Source organism: Dermacentor variabilis, chromosome 7 (genome assembly GCF_050947875.1).
Source record: "Dermacentor variabilis isolate Ectoservices chromosome 7, ASM5094787v1, whole genome shotgun sequence".
NCBI lineage: Eukaryota > Metazoa > Arthropoda > Arachnida > Ixodida > Ixodidae > Dermacentor > Dermacentor variabilis.
This window is the reverse complement of record NC_134574.1, coordinates 92,343,992-92,364,476: the sequence shown is the minus strand read 5'-3', so window position 1 is coordinate 92,364,476 and position 20,485 is coordinate 92,343,992. Positions and strand designations below refer to the sequence as shown.

At 44.7% G+C, this 20,485-nt stretch overlaps 1 protein-coding gene across 1 annotated transcript in view; it reads right to left on the bottom strand.

Moving 5' to 3' along the window:
* Positions 1 to 11,031: 11,031 nt before the first annotated feature.
* The window catches only part of LOC142586940 (uncharacterized), a 65,617-nt gene continuing 56,163 nt past the window's right edge, over positions 11,032 to 20,485 (bottom strand). The window contains exons 4-5 of the mRNA XM_075697815.1: positions 19,232 to 19,399; positions 11,032 to 11,142 (exon numbers count right to left, since the gene is read on the bottom strand). Of these exons, the coding sequence (XP_075553930.1) occupies positions 11,072 to 11,142; positions 19,232 to 19,399 (239 nt within the window). The 3' untranslated portion in view covers positions 11,032 to 11,071. The remainder of the gene's footprint in view (positions 11,143 to 19,231; positions 19,400 to 20,485) is intronic.

The window sequence follows — 20,485 nt, the reverse complement described above, 5'->3', positions numbered from 1 at the left end:
CAGAAGGATAACATGCCGAATGAGTTTTTGAAAAGATATGGCGATTGTAATTATAAATATTTTGGCCATATGCAAGTCGCTTCCTTTGTCTGAACTACCTGAAGATTATAAAACTGCTAAAATTGTAGCGATTGAAAAGTAGGGCGATACTAACACACGATTTAACTACAGACGAATTTCACTTATCAGTAAACCGCATAAAATTTTGGGACACATTATAATCAACCACTCAACCGCATATCTTCAGGAAAACGTTTCTGGTAGGTGTACAAGACGCTTTAAGAGGAGGTTTATCGACAGTCACTCAGCTAAAAGAGGTAGCACACGATCTTTCTTTAAGTGTTAATAATCGTAATCAAACTCCGCTGCTTTTACCAGATTCAAGTAAACGTTTGATTGTATGTGCCAGACTAAACAAACTGTCAAAATTAAACTTCCAATGAGAAAATCTCCTATTATGGGATGTGTAAAAACATCTCACTTATCACAATTTGCCTACATTGAAAACATCCCATCTGCTTATATGCCTACTACATCGGGCCTCCCTATGGATCAGTAGTGGGTCAGATCGTACTTTGGATATTTATCAGTGATATTACGATTAACATTGATCGTAATATAAACTTTTTGGAGACGACTACATATACACGGAGACATACGAATTCACGAGGACGACGTCCTGCGGAATAACACACGAGCAAAAATAACAGAATGGTGCGTTGACTCGCATACTACTGGCAATACAAAGAAAACTGTTTGCAAGACAGTACAAAGAAAAGAAAGACATATCGTTGTTTTTCCTTAGACACCTAACAGGACCCTCGTATCCAGATTTCAACAGAACAAGTACCTTGGTTTAACAATAACGTTGGAACATAACTGGGCTAATGTATGCGACCGGGGTGGTCGCTGTCGATTGATGTCGATTAACAGCGCGAACTTGGGTAAATGGCGGCAAAAGGAGACACACAACGCATCGTTTACCAAAAGTTAGGATAAGTATATTATATTGAATAAAGTTGCACCGACATGTTATTTATATATATATATATATATATATATATATATATATATATATATATATATGCAGAAAGTGCCACAAAATATGAAAGGCGCCTCGGAAGCGAATTGAACCGAGCGCATACTATTCGCAATAGCCTATAGTAACTCAGGTCAGTTTTTTTTGTTTTCGCCATAAATCACTCACTATTAGGTTTAATTACTCAACATTTCATTCAATGGCGGAGCACCCCGAACATAACACGCAGATTTTAAGAACATCATCAAAAGCAACCGATCTAGTTGTTTCCTTTACGATACGTCTCACGTAATCCTTTATTGCTGGTTGAAAAGAAAACACGCGAAATAGGAAAAAATGCAAAGGCGCGTGACGGAGCATTTGCGTAATTATGCTGCTCTCAAGCGTGCCACAGCTGAACAAGGTTGGCTGCATCCTGACTGGTGGCGAGGAAGCGGCAGGGAGTTGTTTGTCTCATCAGCAGCGCTCGCTCAGCAGCGTGCATCTTTGGCGTGATCCGACGGGAGCCGACCTTCTTCACCAAACGCACGCTTGAGAGCAGCACAATAGCAATGCGCAAGCGCTACGTGACGTGGCTTTCTTTTTCATATTTCGCGGATTTTCATTGAACCCACGAAAAAAAAGGACTACGGAAGACGTATTGCCAAGGAAATAACTCGATCAGTGGTTTGTGAAGGTCCTCTACAAATCTGCGTATGATACTTGTGGTCCGAAGAGAATAAATAAAAAGTTTGGTAAACGAACTTCATTTGTTAGTAAAAACAAAAAGATTGTCGCAGTTACTCTAGGCTATAGCGAATAGTATGCGTACGGCTGAATTCGCTTCCGACGCGCCCTTCATATTTCAATAGTTATATATATATATATATATATATATATATATATATATATATATATATATATACCTAAATACATATATATATAAATATATGCGTGTGTGCGCGTGTGTATGTGTGAAGCAAACGAGGGTACAACGTACATTGGATTGAGACAGTATATTTTACTGACGTTTCGCCCAGCAGCCAGTGAAATGTACTGTGCTACTCCAACGTACGTCGTAATCTCTCTTGCTTGATTTTACTACCCGGGCAAGCGTTATTTCCTCAGGCAGAACTAATATATATATATATATATATATATATTTACTGGCTGGTGGGCGAAACGTCAGTAAAATATACTGTCTCAATCCAATGTACGTTGTACACTCGTTTGCTTCCCACAAACCCACAAACACCCACGCACACACGCATATATATATATAACAATTGAAATATGAAAGGCACGTCGGAAGCGAATTCAGCCGAACGCATACTATTCGCTAAAGCCTAGAGTAACTGAGACAATCTTTTTGTTTTTACTAACAAATGAAGTTCTTTTACCAAACTTTTTATTTATTGTCTTCGGTATCATACGCAGAGTTGTACGACCTTTATTGAGTCTGAGAGACGCGGCGAAGGACCCTCGGCCTAATCCGCTATGACAATGCGACTACCCGCACGATGAAGGAGGGCACCCACGTGATGATGATAATATACAGCTGATGAAGCACTGGACAATAAATCTTCACGCTAACTTCCCACGCCCGAGAGCGGCCATCCTGGCGGAAGCGTAAAGGTTTCGGCAACGCAACGTGAAGGTCTTGATACGAGAAACGTCGACCGCGTTGGTAGTGCGGCAGGGTGATAAATTGAGGGAACAAGGGTCACATGATAATTACCAGGAGAAGTCGTTTTCAGGACCATGTATGGGCCAATAAACCGGGACTGAAACTTCTCACGCAACCCAGGAGTGTGAACTGGTGTCGAGAGCAGAACTTCATCGCCGGGCTTGTAGAAAGCTACGCGATGAGATGCGTCATAATAATCCTTGCGGTTCTGTTGTCTGGCTTCGGTGCTGAAGCATGCCCGCTGGCGGCAATGGTCAAGGCGGGAAACATATTCTCCGCAGGAAGATGGAGATGGACTGACAGGGGCAGAGAAGAAAGAAACGTCGATAAAGGAACTGAGCGAACGGCCATAAACAAGGGACAATTGCAAGTAACCGGTTGTGCGTTGAACGGCGGTGTTATACGCGAAAGTGACAAATGGCAAAACTACGTCCCTTGTTTTTGTGATCTTGTTGAAAATAGGCAGCTATCATGTCAGAGAGCGTACACAGAAACCACTCAGTCAGGCCGTTGGTCTGAGGATGGCAGCCTGAAGTAGACTAGGGAGGTGTGCCGGACGCTCTGAGCACTTCGCCTACCCGTTCTGAAAAAAATGATCTTCCGCGGTCGCTCAGAAGGACACGAGGGGCGCCATGACGCAGGATTATGGCTTCAAGAATGAAGGTAGCAACCTTGGAAGCGGATGCAGAACTGACACAAGCTGTTTCGGCTTTGCGCCTGAGGTGGTCGACGGCTGTAACTATCCATCGACTACCGACGGGAGTCATGGGACTTGACCCATAGAAATGAATGCAAACAACTTCGAACCGTTCCGCAGGACACGAGATCGGTAGTAGCTGCCCGGCAGGAGCTGATGATGGCCGCTTTCGACGCTGACAAATGGCGCAGGAAGAGACGTATCTCGCCACACAGGTAGACAAGCCAGGCCAGCAGAAGCGACTTCTTATGCGGTCGTAAGTTTTCTGGACGCCAAGGTAGCCAACAGTCAAATCGTCATGAAAGCCCTGAAGGACACGAGCACGAAAGCAGCGAGGCAGTACGGGCACCGAGCGTCGTCCGTCAGGATGATGGATATGGTGGTACAGCACGGAGGTTTGTAGCTTGAATTCTGTCAGCTGTCGACGGAGCCTGGTGTAAGGTGGGCGCGAAGCTCCACGCATGCGGTCTATAATGCGTAGACAGTAAAATTGGCGACTTGTTGAGACAAAAGTTATTCATGGTCGTCCAAAGTGAGATGGTCAAGAGGGGTGAAGGACGAAATGGCCGTTGAAGAGACGTCAGGGATTGCGTCCCTGAGTGCGGCTGTGGGAAGCATGCAGCGAGAAAGAGCGCCTGCGTCTTGGTGCTCTTTACCAGACCTCTAGGTGATCTCAAAGTCATATTCTTGCAGATGAAGAATCCAGCAACCAAGACGTCCTGACAAATTCTTGACTGTGGAGAGCCGACATAAGCTGTGTGTGGTTCGTAGCAATAGCAGAATGGTGGCCGTGCAGGTAGGGGCAAAACTTATGGACGGACCAAGCCACAGCGAGGCGTTCCTGCTCGGTGATGGTATAATTCTTCTCGGCAGGTGTGAGTACGAGGCTTGCATATGTAAAGACTCTCTCACGCAGTGAGGTGTATCGGTGGAGGAGAGCAGCATCAATTACATGGTCGCTAGTGTCGATGCGCAAGATTGTGGGTGCAGTCGCATTAAAATGACACAGGACATGTTCAGATGTAAGGGCGCCTCTCAGCTGGTCAAAGGTAGATTCGCGTTCTCGTGACCACACTGAGGGAGCACCAGAACGAAGTAGGTTGTGCAAGGAGCAGGGAGAGAGGCAATGTAGCGTATAAATCAGTGAAAATAGGAATATATACGAAGAAAACTGCGTAGTTCTTTTGTCTTTTCTGGTCGAGGAAAGCAAAGCACCGCCGAAATTCTGTCAGTGTCAGGTCGAATATGATCCTTGCTCACAACGTGACCTAACACCTTGATCTTCTTGCTTAAGGGCCTTTTTGGAGTTGAGCTGAAGACGAGCATTAGCGAAGCAATTGAGAACCTCGTCTAGGCGTTGTGGGTGCTGGGAAAATGTCGATGAGAAAATAACGATATCGTCCAGATAGCAAAAACATGTTTTCCACTTGAGGCTGCGTAGAACAGTGACAATCATGCTCTCAAAAGTTGCGGGAGCATTGCAGAGGCCGAACGGCATAATGCTGAACTCGTAAAGGGGGTCTGGGGTTGCAAACGCTGTCTTTTCTTTATCGTATTCGTGCATCGGAATTTGCCAGTAACCTGAACTCAGACCAACGTTCGAGAAGTACTCAGCACCTTGCAGACAAGCGAGGGCATCATCAAAGCGAGGCATATGGTATATATCCTTGCACGTAATCTTGTTGAGCGCTCGGTAACCTACGGAAAATCACACTGACCAATTTTTCTTTTTGACCTTTGACAGATCCGTCCCTCTTTGACAGAGTGGCGGATTATCTCACGTTGCAACATGTCGGCGACGTTTTCCTCAATAATCATGCGCTTGGATAGAGACACCCGATACGGCCGGCAACGTACGATGCATCTGCCGTCTGTCTGAATGTGATGCGTTGTAACGGAAGTCTGACCCAATGTCGAAGAATGGGCGCCGAATGAAGTTGCACGCCTCTTCAACAAACTAAATAACTGTTGTGCCTGCGAATGGGTCAGGTCGGGGCTGTTTAAGGCTGCAAGAGCGGAGGTAGAGGGAGAATGTCCAGCATATGCGATTTCAGGGGGAGCCGCCTTCAGGTGAACGACACAAAGAGGCTCGGAATCAACGACGCAAGCCAAGGAAGTGGCTTTCGGATGGAGAATTTTTAAAGTGTCATGTTCCTTTCTGCGAGCAGCCTACACCCATTGTCGAATATAACTAGGCCTGATACAATGCCTATCCCTTTTGTGAAAAAACGAGCAGAAGGTAACGCTAACGCATCTCTATAGTCGATGACGTCGGACGTGAGAGTGAGAATTTGCTGGGAGCTTGGAGATAGCTCGGTATCTTCTGCAGCGAGCAGACGAAGTGACCGGTACTTTTCATCGCGAAACGAATAGTCGGTATCGGTCAGATATACGACACATTGCTCACAACATATAGCAACAGCAGCAAAGGCAAGGAAATCCTATCCTAAAAAGAGCTGGTGGGAGCATGGCGACAGCACCGCAAACTGAATGTGGGGGATAATGCCGTCTATCATTACACGTACACTACTAAACGCGGAAGGGCGTATAGAGCCTCCTTGAGCTGCAACCAGCAGTGGTCCATGATAAGGCGTTGCAACTTTCCTGAGACGCTTACACAAATCGGCATGCATAACAGAAAAAGTGGCACCAGTGGCCACCAAAACTTCAACTTGCACACCCTCAACGAACACAGACATCATATTACAAGGGCGCGCTGGAGGAATTGTAGTTCTGTCGGTAAACGCAGTTCTTGTTTCAATAACTGGATTACTTAGTTTATCGGGCGACGATCAGCGGTGAACCTTGTAGGCCGGAGCGGTGACGAGGAGCGGCGTCTGCTGTTGCGGTAACCCTTCGGTGCCTGAGTTCTTGCGGGCGGATATGTGGAACGCCAAGGAGGGGACGCGTAACGCAGGTTTCGAGAAGTGGCCCCACGAGAATACGCATCCCGTTAATTCATGTCGTACCCGCGACGCTCATCTTGCTGGCGCTTGCAGCACAAACGTGATATGTGGCCGCGATAACCACAGTAATAGCATATAGGACGAGAAGGTGGCCAAGGTGGGTAGTAGGGGCCGCTCAATACGCTGGGAGATAGGGCGGTCAGATGGGGGCGATAAAGGCTCAAGTGGTATTGAGGGGACATTGGCTGGAGAAGCGACACCAACCGGAGCGTATGTAGGTTGGCACAACGTTGAGCGGACGCCGGTCCTGGGCGTATGTTAGCAGGGGCGAGGAGCCACATGCGAAGAGCAAGTCATGGACGCGAACTCCTCCCTGATGACGTCGCGCAACAGTGCATCATAAGGCTGAGGAGAAAGGATCAACAGACATAAAAAGCCAAGTGATTGAAGCTTCTCGCGAATAATCGCCGGAATCATTATATATAGATCAGGGTCAGCCGTAAGATGGTGCCCGAGGTCCGGCTGCAAGCGTACACACTCGAGCTCATCGAGGCGCTGACACGTCAAGAAGATGTCATCGACGGTAGCCTGGTTCCTTGCGGCGGGTGCGTTGAAGGCCACTCCCCATGCCTTTCAGAATGTGTCTTACCCTGTCCAAATCAGCCATAGTATAATTGACACGGCGACAGATTGAAAGCACCTCCTCGATGTACGATGTGCTCACCTGAGTGTTCGCAAGCATCAAGAGTTTTCTTTGCAAGGGCGTAGTGAACCACCGGCGTTCCAAATTCTTGTCGAAGCTGCGGTTTGAAGGTGGTCCCATGGGAGAAATCAATATCATGGTTAAAATCCAGGTCTTCGTCACACCCTTCAGATAGAATGAGACGTGGCAGAGCTTCAGTAGGTCATCCCACCGATTAGCAGAGCTTACGCGCTTGTAATGGTCCAGCCATTGCTCAACAGCTTCACCTCGAAGACCAGCGAACAGATGGGGATCACGCTGGTGACCACTGATGACCAGAGAAGGCGCGGTTTGCCATGTCGAGTTGGTTACAGTAGAAGCGCCAGGCTGCTCGTCCTGCGACATGCTGGCGGACACTCGGCACAAGTGGCGGCCTGAACAAAACTCTTGGAAGTATGTCAGGCGTGCAGAGGACGGGAGACCAAGAAGCTCCTCTGCCACTAGTGACGTGAAAGTAAGGTCCGACCTGTACTGAATCAGAGAGGTGCAGCCACGGATATATATATATATATATATATATATATATATATATAGAGAGAGAGAGAGAGAGAGAGAGAGAGAGAGATAAACGAGAAGACAGTGAGGTTAACCAAGGGACACCATAGGGGGGATTACTTGTGCTTAATAAATGAAATAAAGAAACGCTAATTATTGGAAATTAAAGTGGATGAAAAAACGACTTGCCGCAGGTGGGCACCGAACCCACAACATTCGCATTTCGCGTGCGATGCTCTACCAATTGAGCTACCGCGGCGCCGTTTTCCCATACACTTTGTTTCGTATTTATGTGTCCTAGTAGAACCCTGGGAGTGTTAGCCAGTGCCACCATTCACAAACCTTGGCGGCGGACGTGGAACGTCCTTTTTGCCGCAGGCGTCACGAGAACGTGATCTTTTTGGGTGAAGGCAACCCCTCAATAAACCCACATGTGCTACAACTGAAGGCATCAATGTTGCCGGATTCGAGACCCTCGTTAGGTAATAAACGAGAAGAAAGGGGGTTGACCGAGGGGCCTGATTTTTATTAGTCATATCATAAGAAGCAAACAAACACTGACACCATAGGGGAACTTATTTGTGCTTAATAAATGAAATAAAGAAACGCTAATTATTGGAAATTAAAGTGGATGAAAAAAACGACTTGCCGCAGGTGGGAACCGAACCCACAACCTTCGCATTTCGCGTGCGATGCTCTACCAATTGAGCTACCGTGGCGCCGTTTTCCCATCCACTTTCTTGGGTATTTATGTGTCCTAGTAGAACCCAGGGAGTGTTAGCCAGTGTAACCGCTTACAGACCTTGGCGGCGGACGTGGAACGTCCTTTTTGCCGCAGGCGTCACGAGAACGTGATCGTTTTGGGTGAAGGCAACGGGTCAATAACCCCACATATGCTACACCTGAAGGCATCAATGTTGCCGGATTCCGGCAACATTGATGCCTTCAAAGTGCCGTATATATATATATATATATATATATATATATATATATATATATATATATATATATATATATATATATATATATATATATATATATTGTGGTATTGCATGTTTTCATTTAGACATTCGTTTCTTGCAGTTATTAGAGTGTGTGTACCATGTTCTATCAATGAAGAACAGAAAAAAACGGAACAAACAAAACAAATTCACAGATAAAGACAAAAAGTAAGAGCAAGAAATAAAAAGAAATTGCATTGAAACAGGAACTAAAGAAAGAGACCTCTGAGAATATAAAAGCCTCAGTAAGGAAATACAAGACAACCAAAAATCTGGGAAAATTACATTTGCTGCAACTTACTAATACAAGCAAACAAAAATAATAGAGAAAAACATAACTCAAAGCTAAAAGAACGACAACGGGCATCCGAAACGAAATGAAAAGAAAGTTTCAACCACTCATGCTCGTGAGGTTTTCAAACCCAAATTTGACAATTGTAAGTATAGCAGGACCCAAAAATTACTAAACCAGCAGATATAGAAGACAATTTTCTTGAAAAGGTGAAAATCGTATCTTAAATAAAACCCCACGTTTTCTCTAAACCGTACGAGGTGATTATTTTTACTTTACACACAATTTTAAAACAACGCCAATTACATTCCTCCTGCAAGAATACTCAAATAAGCAAACAATACTTGCATGAGAACACAAAACACATATGAACCTAAGAATGGCAATTCGCCTGATAACTTCTTACTTCATTACTTTAGAGCACATATTGAACTTTACAAACTGTACTCGATGAGCTTGCAAGGCTCATCGACATAAAATGAATTTTAGGAAGACACGAGTTTTCAGATATTCCTTGCCAAAATTTTCGGCGAAATACAATGACGTTGCATGTACTTTGGGCTTTTATTGTATGAAAGACGGACATTGTAAAAAGCGTAAGGGAAACAACTGTACATATTCCAATGGGAACAAATGTGCAGTTTTGCTGCGAGTTTGACGACGTTATCCCTCAAGAGAAAAGTATATAATAGCTGTGTCTTACCAGTACTCACCTACGGGGCAGAAACCTGGAGGCTTACGAAAAGGGTTCTACTCAAATTGAGGACGACACAACGAGCTATGGAAAGAAGAATGATAGGTGTAACGTTAAGGGATAAGAAAAGAGCAGATTGGGTGAGGGAACAAACGCGAGGTAATGACATCTTAGTTGAAATCAACAAAAAGAAATGGGCATGGGCAGGACATGTAATGAGGGAAGATAACCGATGGTCATTAAGGGTTATGGACTGGATCCCAAGGGAAGGGAAGCGTAGCAGGGGGCGGCAGAAAGTCAGGTGGGCGGATGAGATTAAGAAGTTTGCAGGGACGGCATGGCCACAATTAGTACATGACCGGGGTTGTTGGAGAAGTATGGGAGAGGCCTTTGCCCTGCAGTGGGCGTAACCAGGCTGATGATGATGATCTGTAAACCTACGGCATACTAAAGTTGGTTCCTAATGAATATGCGTTGCAAGCTAACGGCCTAAAATTTTTTATTGACAATATGGGCCATATTACAATTACTTAAGAAGTTATTCACTGAATATTCTTGAGCTCGTTCATTAGTGTCTCGAGTTTTCGTGGTTGTAGCGTCTGCCTCTCCGAATATTCCTGCTTTAGCAATGTAGCTAAGCTACCCGACTCAGATAACTTGCAAAAAATCTGTAAAACTTCGAAATGGTTACCCCGTATACAACTATACAAAAGATATGGAACATTAAAGAATTAACAAACATTTATTAATGTTTGCCTGCCATCGTCATCTTGCACTTGTGTGATCCCATTGTCCTCAGGGCGTCGGCGTCTGATTGCCGTCGTTATATCATCACGTTTACTTAAAAGAGATCGCTTTCATCTTGTCGTGCCGTCGTCCGCATTCGGCGTTTGTACCTTCCATCTACATCCTTTTTTATCCGTCAATTCACCGTCGTCACTGTGTTGCCATTATATTATTGGCCTCATGTCACCATGTTTATAGCGGCCTTAGCAAGCGTGCGCCATAGCAAAGTGGGACGATGCCGGTGTATGCCAAGTAAAGCCAACGCATCGAAAATCACTGAATGACCACTACAGATGTTACATAAACATGACTTCAGAAATACGCTATCCCAAAATATTAGTCGAATTCTAACCGCACTACCATCGAGTCTGACTGCGAGATGAGGTATGCGGTAATTTTTATTACGGCGCTTCATTTAAAACACATAGAATGTCGTACTATAAAACAATATCTGCGTGCAAGTTAGCTGGTAAGTCTATTCTAAAGGCGTAAGGTTTTACGCAGTGCAGTTTTGTGCTGGTGCTTATTATTTACTTATATCTACACCGTACATTATTATCATCATTATACGCGGGCATTTCTACAATGCTTTTGTCTACTCGTCATCGTCGTAATCTGCGTTTAGTGACTTCGTCATGTCTCACAGGCTCTAAATGTGTAAATCTTACTGCTATTTCACAAATATTGCAATATCGTTGACAGCGTACAAAGTGTAGATATGTAAACCTGTCGTTTATTTATGGGAGGACAACATCATCGTCCAAGTGGGTTGACCTTTGGCAATTCCATTGGAGGCGGTGTTGTTTCTTCTGTGCACACACTTACTGCAATAGAAGGAGAGTTGCACTTCAGCAGAAATGAATAAAATTAGGATGAAGTTTAGTTGTGCCAAACATAGATACTATTATGTGTTCGCAATGTTAAGAGTAGAAAAATGCCTTGTAATATGCGAAACTATATTTTTCTACAGCAGTTTAAATGTTATCATTGCAGAAGACGTTAGCGGACACGTAGTATTTTTTCAATTATAGTGGTATATTTTCCAAAAATGTAAAAGATATCGGTGAACAGCTTATAAATACCTTAACAGTGTCTTAATACAGACACAAGTAGCAAAGCCATCGCTTCAGCTGATATTGCTCTATTTACGAATTTATTGGTACAAATGAATCCTCTCTATGCTACTTACCTTGAAAAGAAAAGCTTCATAGAGGCTAGATAACACACAAAACGATTTTCTTTGACAATATGATAAGTGTCTTTCAAAATGTCTTCTTATCATACTGCATGCTCCCTTTTCGTGTGCGAAATGCCAAGTGACTTGAAACAGCAGGTGTGGTGTCAAATTTTAGGAAGTTCGAGGCTTTTTTATAAGCGTATAACTTCGTCATATTGTGACCAATTGAGAACCAGCTTACTTTTAAAAGCATTTAGAAAATGAAATCCGTGTTTAGTATTCGTTTCCGGACCAGCAACGGGGTAACAGCGCTTCATTCAGGCTCAGACAAAAGCGTAGTGAGCTGACGTTTAGTAAATTATGTCTTCATGTTATTATTACGAATAACGTTTCATCGTGCGTTAGCTCCTCCGTTTGTAGTGACCTACTTAGTACGAACCGAGTTGCACTCAAATGCATGCATTGAGGATGTTTGCGCTCACTCCGAAATAACATTTGCTCTGTATGGTTTTAGTGAAGAGGTTACAACGCTGAAGATTTATTACCATGCGGCCGAAATTGCGGTAAGTGAAATGATGCAGTAGTTAATATTTAGGCGCCATTGTTGTCTCATTATCAATAAAAATCACCAGCCTAAGTGCCCCTATAGCAACTGCATCTCATATACATAGTGGCCGCACGAAGTAATAGTTCAATTGTTAAAAGAGGACGACAAAACCCAACTTGGTAATGACTTAATAAACGAGCAAACGTCTAAACGAACGATCAAACGACGACTAAACCGAAGAGTGAACGAGTGGGCAACCGCAGGTTTTCATTGCGAGTGCTCCACCACCGCATCTTAAGAGAAAGCTTTAGCTCGGGCCCAACTCCGACGCGGCCTGTTCAAATACATGTAAAACGCAAAAACGTTTTGATGAGATAACCCCTGGACCGAGTTTGATGAAATTTCTTGCACTTGAGAGAGACAGTTAACTTCTAGTGACTGTTGGAAGCGGAATTTCGATTTAGGCCTTAGATTTTGTTCAATAAATTTTCAAAAATTCGGAAGTTCGAAAAAAATAGAAGAACGAACTTTATACTTTCATAACTCTGCATCAAAAACATATTTCGCAGTTCTGTAAACGGCATCCATTAGACCATTGAAAACGAAGAAATTTGATATGTCATTTTATATCTTAATTGAATTTGTTACCTTGTTTACAAAGCTTGTGCAAAAGCTGTATATCCACATTACAATTTTTTTTTACATTCATGTATAGCATATCAATTTTGTCCTCATTAGATGTACCATTATATGGAATTCACAGATTTGTATTATCATTTTTCGTTTCTGAGTTACAGAGTTAAAAACATGATAGTTCCTTTTTTTTTGAAAATTGCAATTCTTGCCAATTTTTAATAAAAAATTGAAGACGTAAATCGAAAATTAGTAAACAACAGTCACTATATTTTAAGGTTTTCTTATAAAGGCAACAAACCTCGTCAAATTTGGTGCAGTGGTTGCCGAGAAAAACGAATTCTCCTTTTACATGTATTTAGATAGGAGCACACGAGCTAAAGCTTCCTCTTAATTAAGCTCACGCGAATGAGCACGCATGTCTCAAAGACCTATGGTGATGTCGTTCGGCGGCGAACGCGCCCCGTAAGGGTACGTACTCACTTGCGGAAATAAGCGCGTGCCGCATTCCGCAGGCCACACCACTGCGCGTTCGCGATCGCGGAGGGCGGCGGGAAGGCGAGAGATCTTGCCCTCCCTCGAGGTGCGCAGTAAATGACCGCGCGGGAATAAGGCCCGCTCAGAAAATATGGCGCGTGCGGCGGTCGGGCTCGTCGGTAAGAGGGCTGCCCTCACCGCCCACGTGACGACTTCGGCGCCTGTGATTGGCTCACTCTGGGTTGCTGGAATGCGGCGCTGCCAACAAATGGGTTTGGGAACCATCCTCGCGCGGAAGAGAATTTATGCCGCGAAAGCACCTTTCGGGGAGCGCGTTTTTAAGCGCTGTTGTGTCATATTACGAGCACCACATGACGAACACGAGGCGACGAGAGCTGCCATACTGCATGCACCACGTGGCTACCACGAGGCGACGAGGGCTTCCACTTCTCCGCGCCGAATCAAGAATCCGGCAGGGGAGGCGACATCAAGAAGCCTCCAGCCATTTCCGCGTCGAATTCTACCTCTGGCGCCCAGCCACCTCGCGATGCCAAGCCGGTTCCTCGCGATGAGCGGTCGCCGAAGGGAGTTAAGGGAGAACCGCCCATTGTGAACAGATAGAGTTGCTTGCCGCCGCCCAGCGGTCTCATGCGCTCCTACTGCTAACTTTACGCTGTCATCCACTATCTGTAAATATTGTATAAAGTTTTTCGTTTCTCCTTCGTCTGCGGAAAGAGTCCGTCTTTCGTACTCCACCCCAAAGTCGCAACAGTGGATAAGAAGCAGTGGGATTCGAAGCCAGATAACACCCGCTACAACGCTCAACGACAGCCACGAGGACCACCGGTTTCAGCTACTTTGGAGGGCTGAGTTCCCGACGTTTGCCTTTTGCGTCGCCAGACCTTTGTCGAACATGTAAATGCTAAGGACCATTGCTCAAGTATTCCGAAGGGGTTGTAGTGGTTCTGTTTTAGTTCACTTCAGGCCTTGCCTAGATTTCAGGCTATGGAAGAAAAGGTAATTTAGAGGCAAACCGGAGACGAGCTGTCAGATCGCGATGGAGCAGCTCAGGATAAAAGACTTTCTTGATGTTTATCAGGAGATGGACATCTCGGTTGCCGCGGCAAGGCGAAAGAAAGCCATTCTTGACGTTCTGAGAGCACAAGAGGTAACTGAGGAGGAAGTCAAATAGGTTTGGGGAGAAATTCTGGAGATGAAAAGCGATAAAAAAGATGCGTGATGAGGAGCAGGAAAGGCTCGACAAGGCAGACGAGCGAAAAAGACGCGAAGAACGCGATCATGTTCTTGAAATAAGGGAAATAGGAATAGAGCAAGTTCGATTCATCTCAGCGCGTTCAAGTCCCCTTTCCGGTGGAGACGATACGCCTAAACTGAGAATTCAGGACCTGATGCGACCGCACAGGATAGGCGGTGATATCGGATTTCTTCTTGTAAATTTTATTCTAACGTCTGAAAAGATTGGGCTGGACGAATGTCTTTGGTCTCAAAACATTCTTTAAGTTGTTCCAGGAGAGACCGCGGAAGAGATCGCACGCTTGCCTAAAGAAGACTACGAGAACTACGGAAAGGTAAAAGCCGCGCTTGTTCGAAAATACCGCCTCTCTTCCGAGGCAGTTCGATACCGCTTTAGACAGGCAGAAAGGGGCAACGAGTCGCACACTCAGTTCGCGTGCGAGTTAGTCTAACTTAAACCAGTGGCTCAAAAGTGCAGGAGTGTATGGCAACCTTGACAAGATGCTCGAATGCATAACACTGGAGCAGTTTTACCGATTTCTTCCAGAGGAAGCTAGACATTGGCTGCAGGACAGGCTCCCCGAGGTAGACCTAGAGAAGGCAGCGCAGCTCGCTGAGGAATATTACACGCGCCGAAAATTCCAAGGAAAACTGCTCAAGGAAGATAGGCTAAAAATAAAGGACTATTCCGGAAAGCGATTTTGCCCGCGCAACCCAGTTTCGCCGAATAAGAAATTCTCCACGAGCGACGACTTCAGCAAGGCAGTATCGAGTAAGGCTGAGATGCCGAGGGAAGGGCCAGCAGAGACAGCCCAGTCGACTGGGGCCGCTAAAGCTAAGGCAGACGTAGAGCGCGCGTTCGAGGGCCGCAGACCAATTACCTCCTTTCGTTGCAGAAAGGAAGGCCATATTGGCTCAAATTGCAAGGAGAAAATCGCATACGCCAGCATTAGCCATTCGGACGAAAATCTGAGGCTGCTCGAGCCATATATGCAGGATGTTGCAGTAAACAGAAAAAGGTGCAGGGCACTTCGTGAGCCAGCCGGCACCATGGATGTTACTCATCCGTCCTGTGTTTTTGCTGGATACTGTACAGGGGAATGCGCCTTTACACATTTAAACAGAAGAGCTTCCTTTCTTTACTGAAACGAGTCTGGGATACGAATGCGCATCAGGTGACGGTGAAGAAATATACAGTGAAGCAACATCGCACTTGCCCAGAACTGAGTTCCAAGCGTTCGCAAACTGAGACAACAGAAGAGAAACGGCACCAACATGCCCTCCTCGCCAGTGGGTAGACGCTTCTCAGGCGAAAATGAGGGTGGAACGCGATTGCAGACAACCAAAGCTGGCGCGAGGGCCCACGACCCGGCGTCTGCCTCGCCCAGGGCGTGAAATGAGGAGGCGGTATTCTTCAACACGTGCCGCTACATTAAGAAGTTTGAAGGGTTTCAAGTCAGAAAGGCCAGACAAGAGCCCGGTTCCTGAATGACGCGTTTCCCAGCCTTCGTACATCATCGCGCGCCATGAATTTTAGACGTCCTCCGAAGGCTTCTCAGCCATAGCAATAGATGGCGCGGAGCGCTCTTACGGAAACGCGAAACACGAGCCTCGCTGCAGTACATGCCTCAAACAAAACTCGTTTCGACGGTGGCAGCGCGTTGTGCCACTGTATTTTCATTTATTCATATTGTCTTTAATATATAACCGTCCAAAGCCCTCGTGGTATTCGCTCAGCCGCAATATTTAATGCTATAGAGTTCATGAGTTTCTTCACTCACGGTAAAGCGACTATATACATACCTATGTTTGTATCTATTTTTGTTTGTATGTAGCCGTTCTCCTGCCAACCTGATTCATTCGGTAGTGAGTGGTCGAATGGTTAGCACGTCTAGTTTCTGTGCCGAGGGAAAGGTTTCGAAGCCAACCATCGTAGCAACTAGGGTAACGGAGTATGTGCCAATGTGTACATAGTGTCCATTGTTCACCCAGCCTCATTCACGCCGACGGGAGTCACTGTAATATTTGGGACCGGGTGGGTACCTCTGTTTGAATAAACTATGTGCCGACGAATGAACATATTTGACGCCAACTAATGCAATTAGGTATGAAAAACAGGGTATGTGCAGCGATAATTAATCACTTAATTATCTTTCATGTTGAACGGAATCGAAACCATGTCATAACGGTTTCTTATCGAAAACAAACGCACGCATTACCAGGTTGCACGAAAAGTGCACTGGGTATATGCCGCGTCTTAAAGAATGGCTTTCAGGGAGCGCTTTATTGAGCTACGCCATGCATTCACTTGGTATGGGCCGCTCTTGAATGAACCTCTCGCCAGCTTGATTCACTGAGCATGCGCCACTGATATTGCGACAAGTGAGGCAACGATTACCAGCCTTCGTAAGCACGGGTGCTCCGTGCTTCTCGTCTCTGAGGCCACCCGTGCACTTATCAACGGTGCCACCAGATGGCACAGCGTGTGCACATATAAATACCTTGTTATAAGGATAAACGAAGGCATTAGATATATGGAAACACAGAAAAAAGAACAATAACACAGAAAGGGAAGAGAAATGCTGCCATAATGAAGCACAGAGCGCAATGTGGATACAGTAGGTACTAGGTGCTCCGAGGTATGTGGAAAGGTGTAATGATTTCAGGACGCACTTTTGGAAATGCGGTTGTTTGCTTGAAATCAAGGGCAAAAGCAGGACTCGATGGGAACCAAAGGTCAGTGCGACGCCTCGCATTGGGCACTCATGGGAAGACTATAAATGAAGCTCTGCAGGGTGATATGAGCTGGACTAGTTCTGGAGTGAGGGAAGCTCGCAGTAAGATTGATTATGAAGAACGACTGAGTAATATGGAAGAAAATATATGGGCTGGGAGAGTGTTGAGGTATCTGTACAGGAAAAACATTGATTCACAGTGGAGGAAGAGAACTAGAAGCTTACCAGCAAGTATGCGGCCTGTAGGGATTGCAACACAGCAGCAAAGTACGTCAAGCGGACAATCAGAGCGGCTAAAGATATTCTCATGGGTGGCTCAATGGAAAACAAACCTGCCATAAGTAACTACTTGAAAGGAAAAAAAATTTGGAAAGAAAAAATTTATGATAGCTCAAAGGGATGCTGATTACTTTTTGAAGCGAGATCGGGATGCCTAAGAACACGTACCTATAAAGCAAAATATAAGGAACAAGAAGCGCGTGCTTGCTGTGGTAAAGGCAGGGAAACGATGGGGCATGTTTTATTAGAATGTGAAGACATCTGTCCAGTGGTTGATTTAGGCACCGCTGACCCCCTTGAAGCCCTTGGGTTGAGCGAGACTAGTGTAAAAGTAAACATGTCTGCAACAGAGATTAGTGAGAGGCGCTTGAAAGATTGGTGGAAGAAAGGTAGGGAAACGACAAAAAACGGAGACGTACAAAAGCTAAGATCGCAGTAGGGGGTCAGAAAATTTGGTTGTGGGAGCTCATAGTGTTTTGTTTCTTTTTTTTTCTTGTTTAACATAGGTACACCATTAGGCAGTATAAGAGGAAGAGCTTGGTGGCACAACCTACCGGCCCGTCCCAAAAGGGGACGCTCATACCATCCATTCATCCAAAGCACGACACAAAAGCGCGGTTGCCGCGGGGCACGTTTAAGAGCGTTTGCATGCACCGACCCCCCCGTATTTTGAACGCATAGCACAGGCTTCACAATGGCGGTGTTAGGTGGCGCCGATTGTTTTCAGGGAAGCGGAAAAGAGTACTTCCGCAGCATTGCGACACTCATATCTCGTTTTGACGTTGGCGATACGCTTAGTCGCTATATCGATTTAATGCTACTGCATTACGAGCTAACGTTCTCGCGAAATGGTTCCTGCCTCAATTTTGTATTCTTAATTTTACTTCTACAGGTGCTTGCAACTGATAGTTCGTTTTACTCGCTCGTCCATGGGTTCAATAGAGTGCGTATTTATTGAGTGAGGAGAGCCTTTGTTTGGCAGAAGTACTTCGTTAACCGACAACTTTCTCAATACAGACGTTGCACTACTACGCTGTTAGATAAAATTGTGACATCCCCTTTTGCGCAGGTATCATTTCTTTAGCCTAAGATCAAGTGAGGTTTAGTAAAATGTTGGTGTATATTGAAATAAACGAGCAGGTAAGATTTGCAAATCAGAACGAAACATGCTGCACAAGTGTTCTCAAACAGCACGGACATCAAGCTAAAGAGGAAGGCACTACTTTATTAATGTATTGGTTTCATTGTTTCTTCTTTACAAATACTGCAAGCCAGATTGGCCCAAGCAGGAGTGTGATATGACAATACATCAGAAAAAAAAGTTGTTGGACGTAATAGTTCTGTGGAAACCCGCAAGATGGAGAGAACTATATAATAATAAAGGGAAAATGAGACAACCAACCAAATGTAGCTAAGTGCTACAAAGGAAACCCATACGGGTTCCTCGAAAGAAAAGCTTCGTGGTAGAAGAAAAATTTGTCTTGGTGAGGGACTCGAACCCGGGCCACCGCCTTTGCGGAGCAGCCGCTCTACCCCCTGAGCTAACCATACGTCCAGAAGATGGCAGGCAACGTGGAATGGATCAACAAATAAGAATCAGAGGCAATAGCTTGAAGTGATAGCTCTGTGGAAACCCACAAGGTGGAGTGAAGTAATGAAAAAAAAGTTGGTGTAAAAGATACAATATTGTTAAGGAAAAGTTAGGGTTCGAGCTGTAATACCTGCGGAATTAAATTTAGTAGATATGTAGGTTATAATAGAAAAATTGTCGCTATGAAGTCATATGGAAAAATAACCGAGTGGCTACTCACCATTGCACCTCTTAAAGCAGTCGTCGCAAGTTGAAAAACCATTTTCATTATCTCCACAGTGTGTGCTGTCACTTCTCATACAAAACCTAAATAGCCTGTAGTAGTAATAACGAGTATTCCTGCCTGTGCATGACCTTGTAACCGTATAATTAGCGCAGGGGGAAGAAGCTGAAAAAAAAAGCCAATGACGAATTCTTCGGTAAGTTTTATTGCGTAGGTAATATTTTCTTTACTTCATTGCTTCTTATTCAGGTAACCTTCGAAGGAGACACGACAGTTAGTTGCGGTTACTATTCAGGCTTGCGGACGAAAAACGAGCGGTATTTCTTTTTTGTAAATGCCGTTTTACCGCAAGGAGGTCCTCCACTACGGCGTGCTTCATAATCAGAAAGTGCTATTGGCACGTGATATACAATAATTAATAAAATTGCCCTCTAGGTGGTCGTTGCAATGGAAGTTCTAAACCTGCCTCTGTAAAATCAGGTAACTCCGTGCTCTATACTATAGCCTTTATTGTTATCTCTTGTTATAAATGATTTAGTTAAGGTTCTTACTGTTGAAGAATTGCTTTTTGCTAATGACTGTGTTATTTATAAAGAAATCCGCACACCGGCGGATCAGGAATTGTTAAAGAAAGCGTTTAAATGCTTACAATATTTAAGCAGAACTCTAGATAAATCAAAGACAACAATTAAACTATTGGCCTGTAAAACATATGTAGGAACCCTCATGAAATACGCCGTAGTAGTTTGAGATCCCCATAAGAACTAACATCCATAGGCTCTGGAAAGTGCAGAGGAAACCTGTCAGATTTAGCTACCTCTCTTCTAGATGGAAAACATCCCCTAGAACGCTTTTACAGACAGCCAATTTGAAGAGTTTAGATGCAAGGCGGCATTGTGATAGATTAGAACCTTTCTACTTCCTGTATCATGACAAAAAAGAAATATAAAATAATGTATACTTTCAGCCAGTACAGCGACGGCTTACTGGGTCCTTCCACTCGTTTAAAGTCAGTGAATATCTGCCCAGAACAGCCTTTCCTGAGCGCACTTGACCATTTGCGGTAATAGGTTTCAGTCCTGGTGTATATGTCATGCCTATTTGTCTCGTCTTTCTGTTTATGTTTATTTTTCTTCTTTTTTCCCATTCTCGATTTCAATAATTCAGCTGCATTAATAAATATTAAGTTTGTTATGCGTAGCGCCGAGTGCTGTCTCGCAAACCGTTAACACGCTGTTGATCACGAGTTTT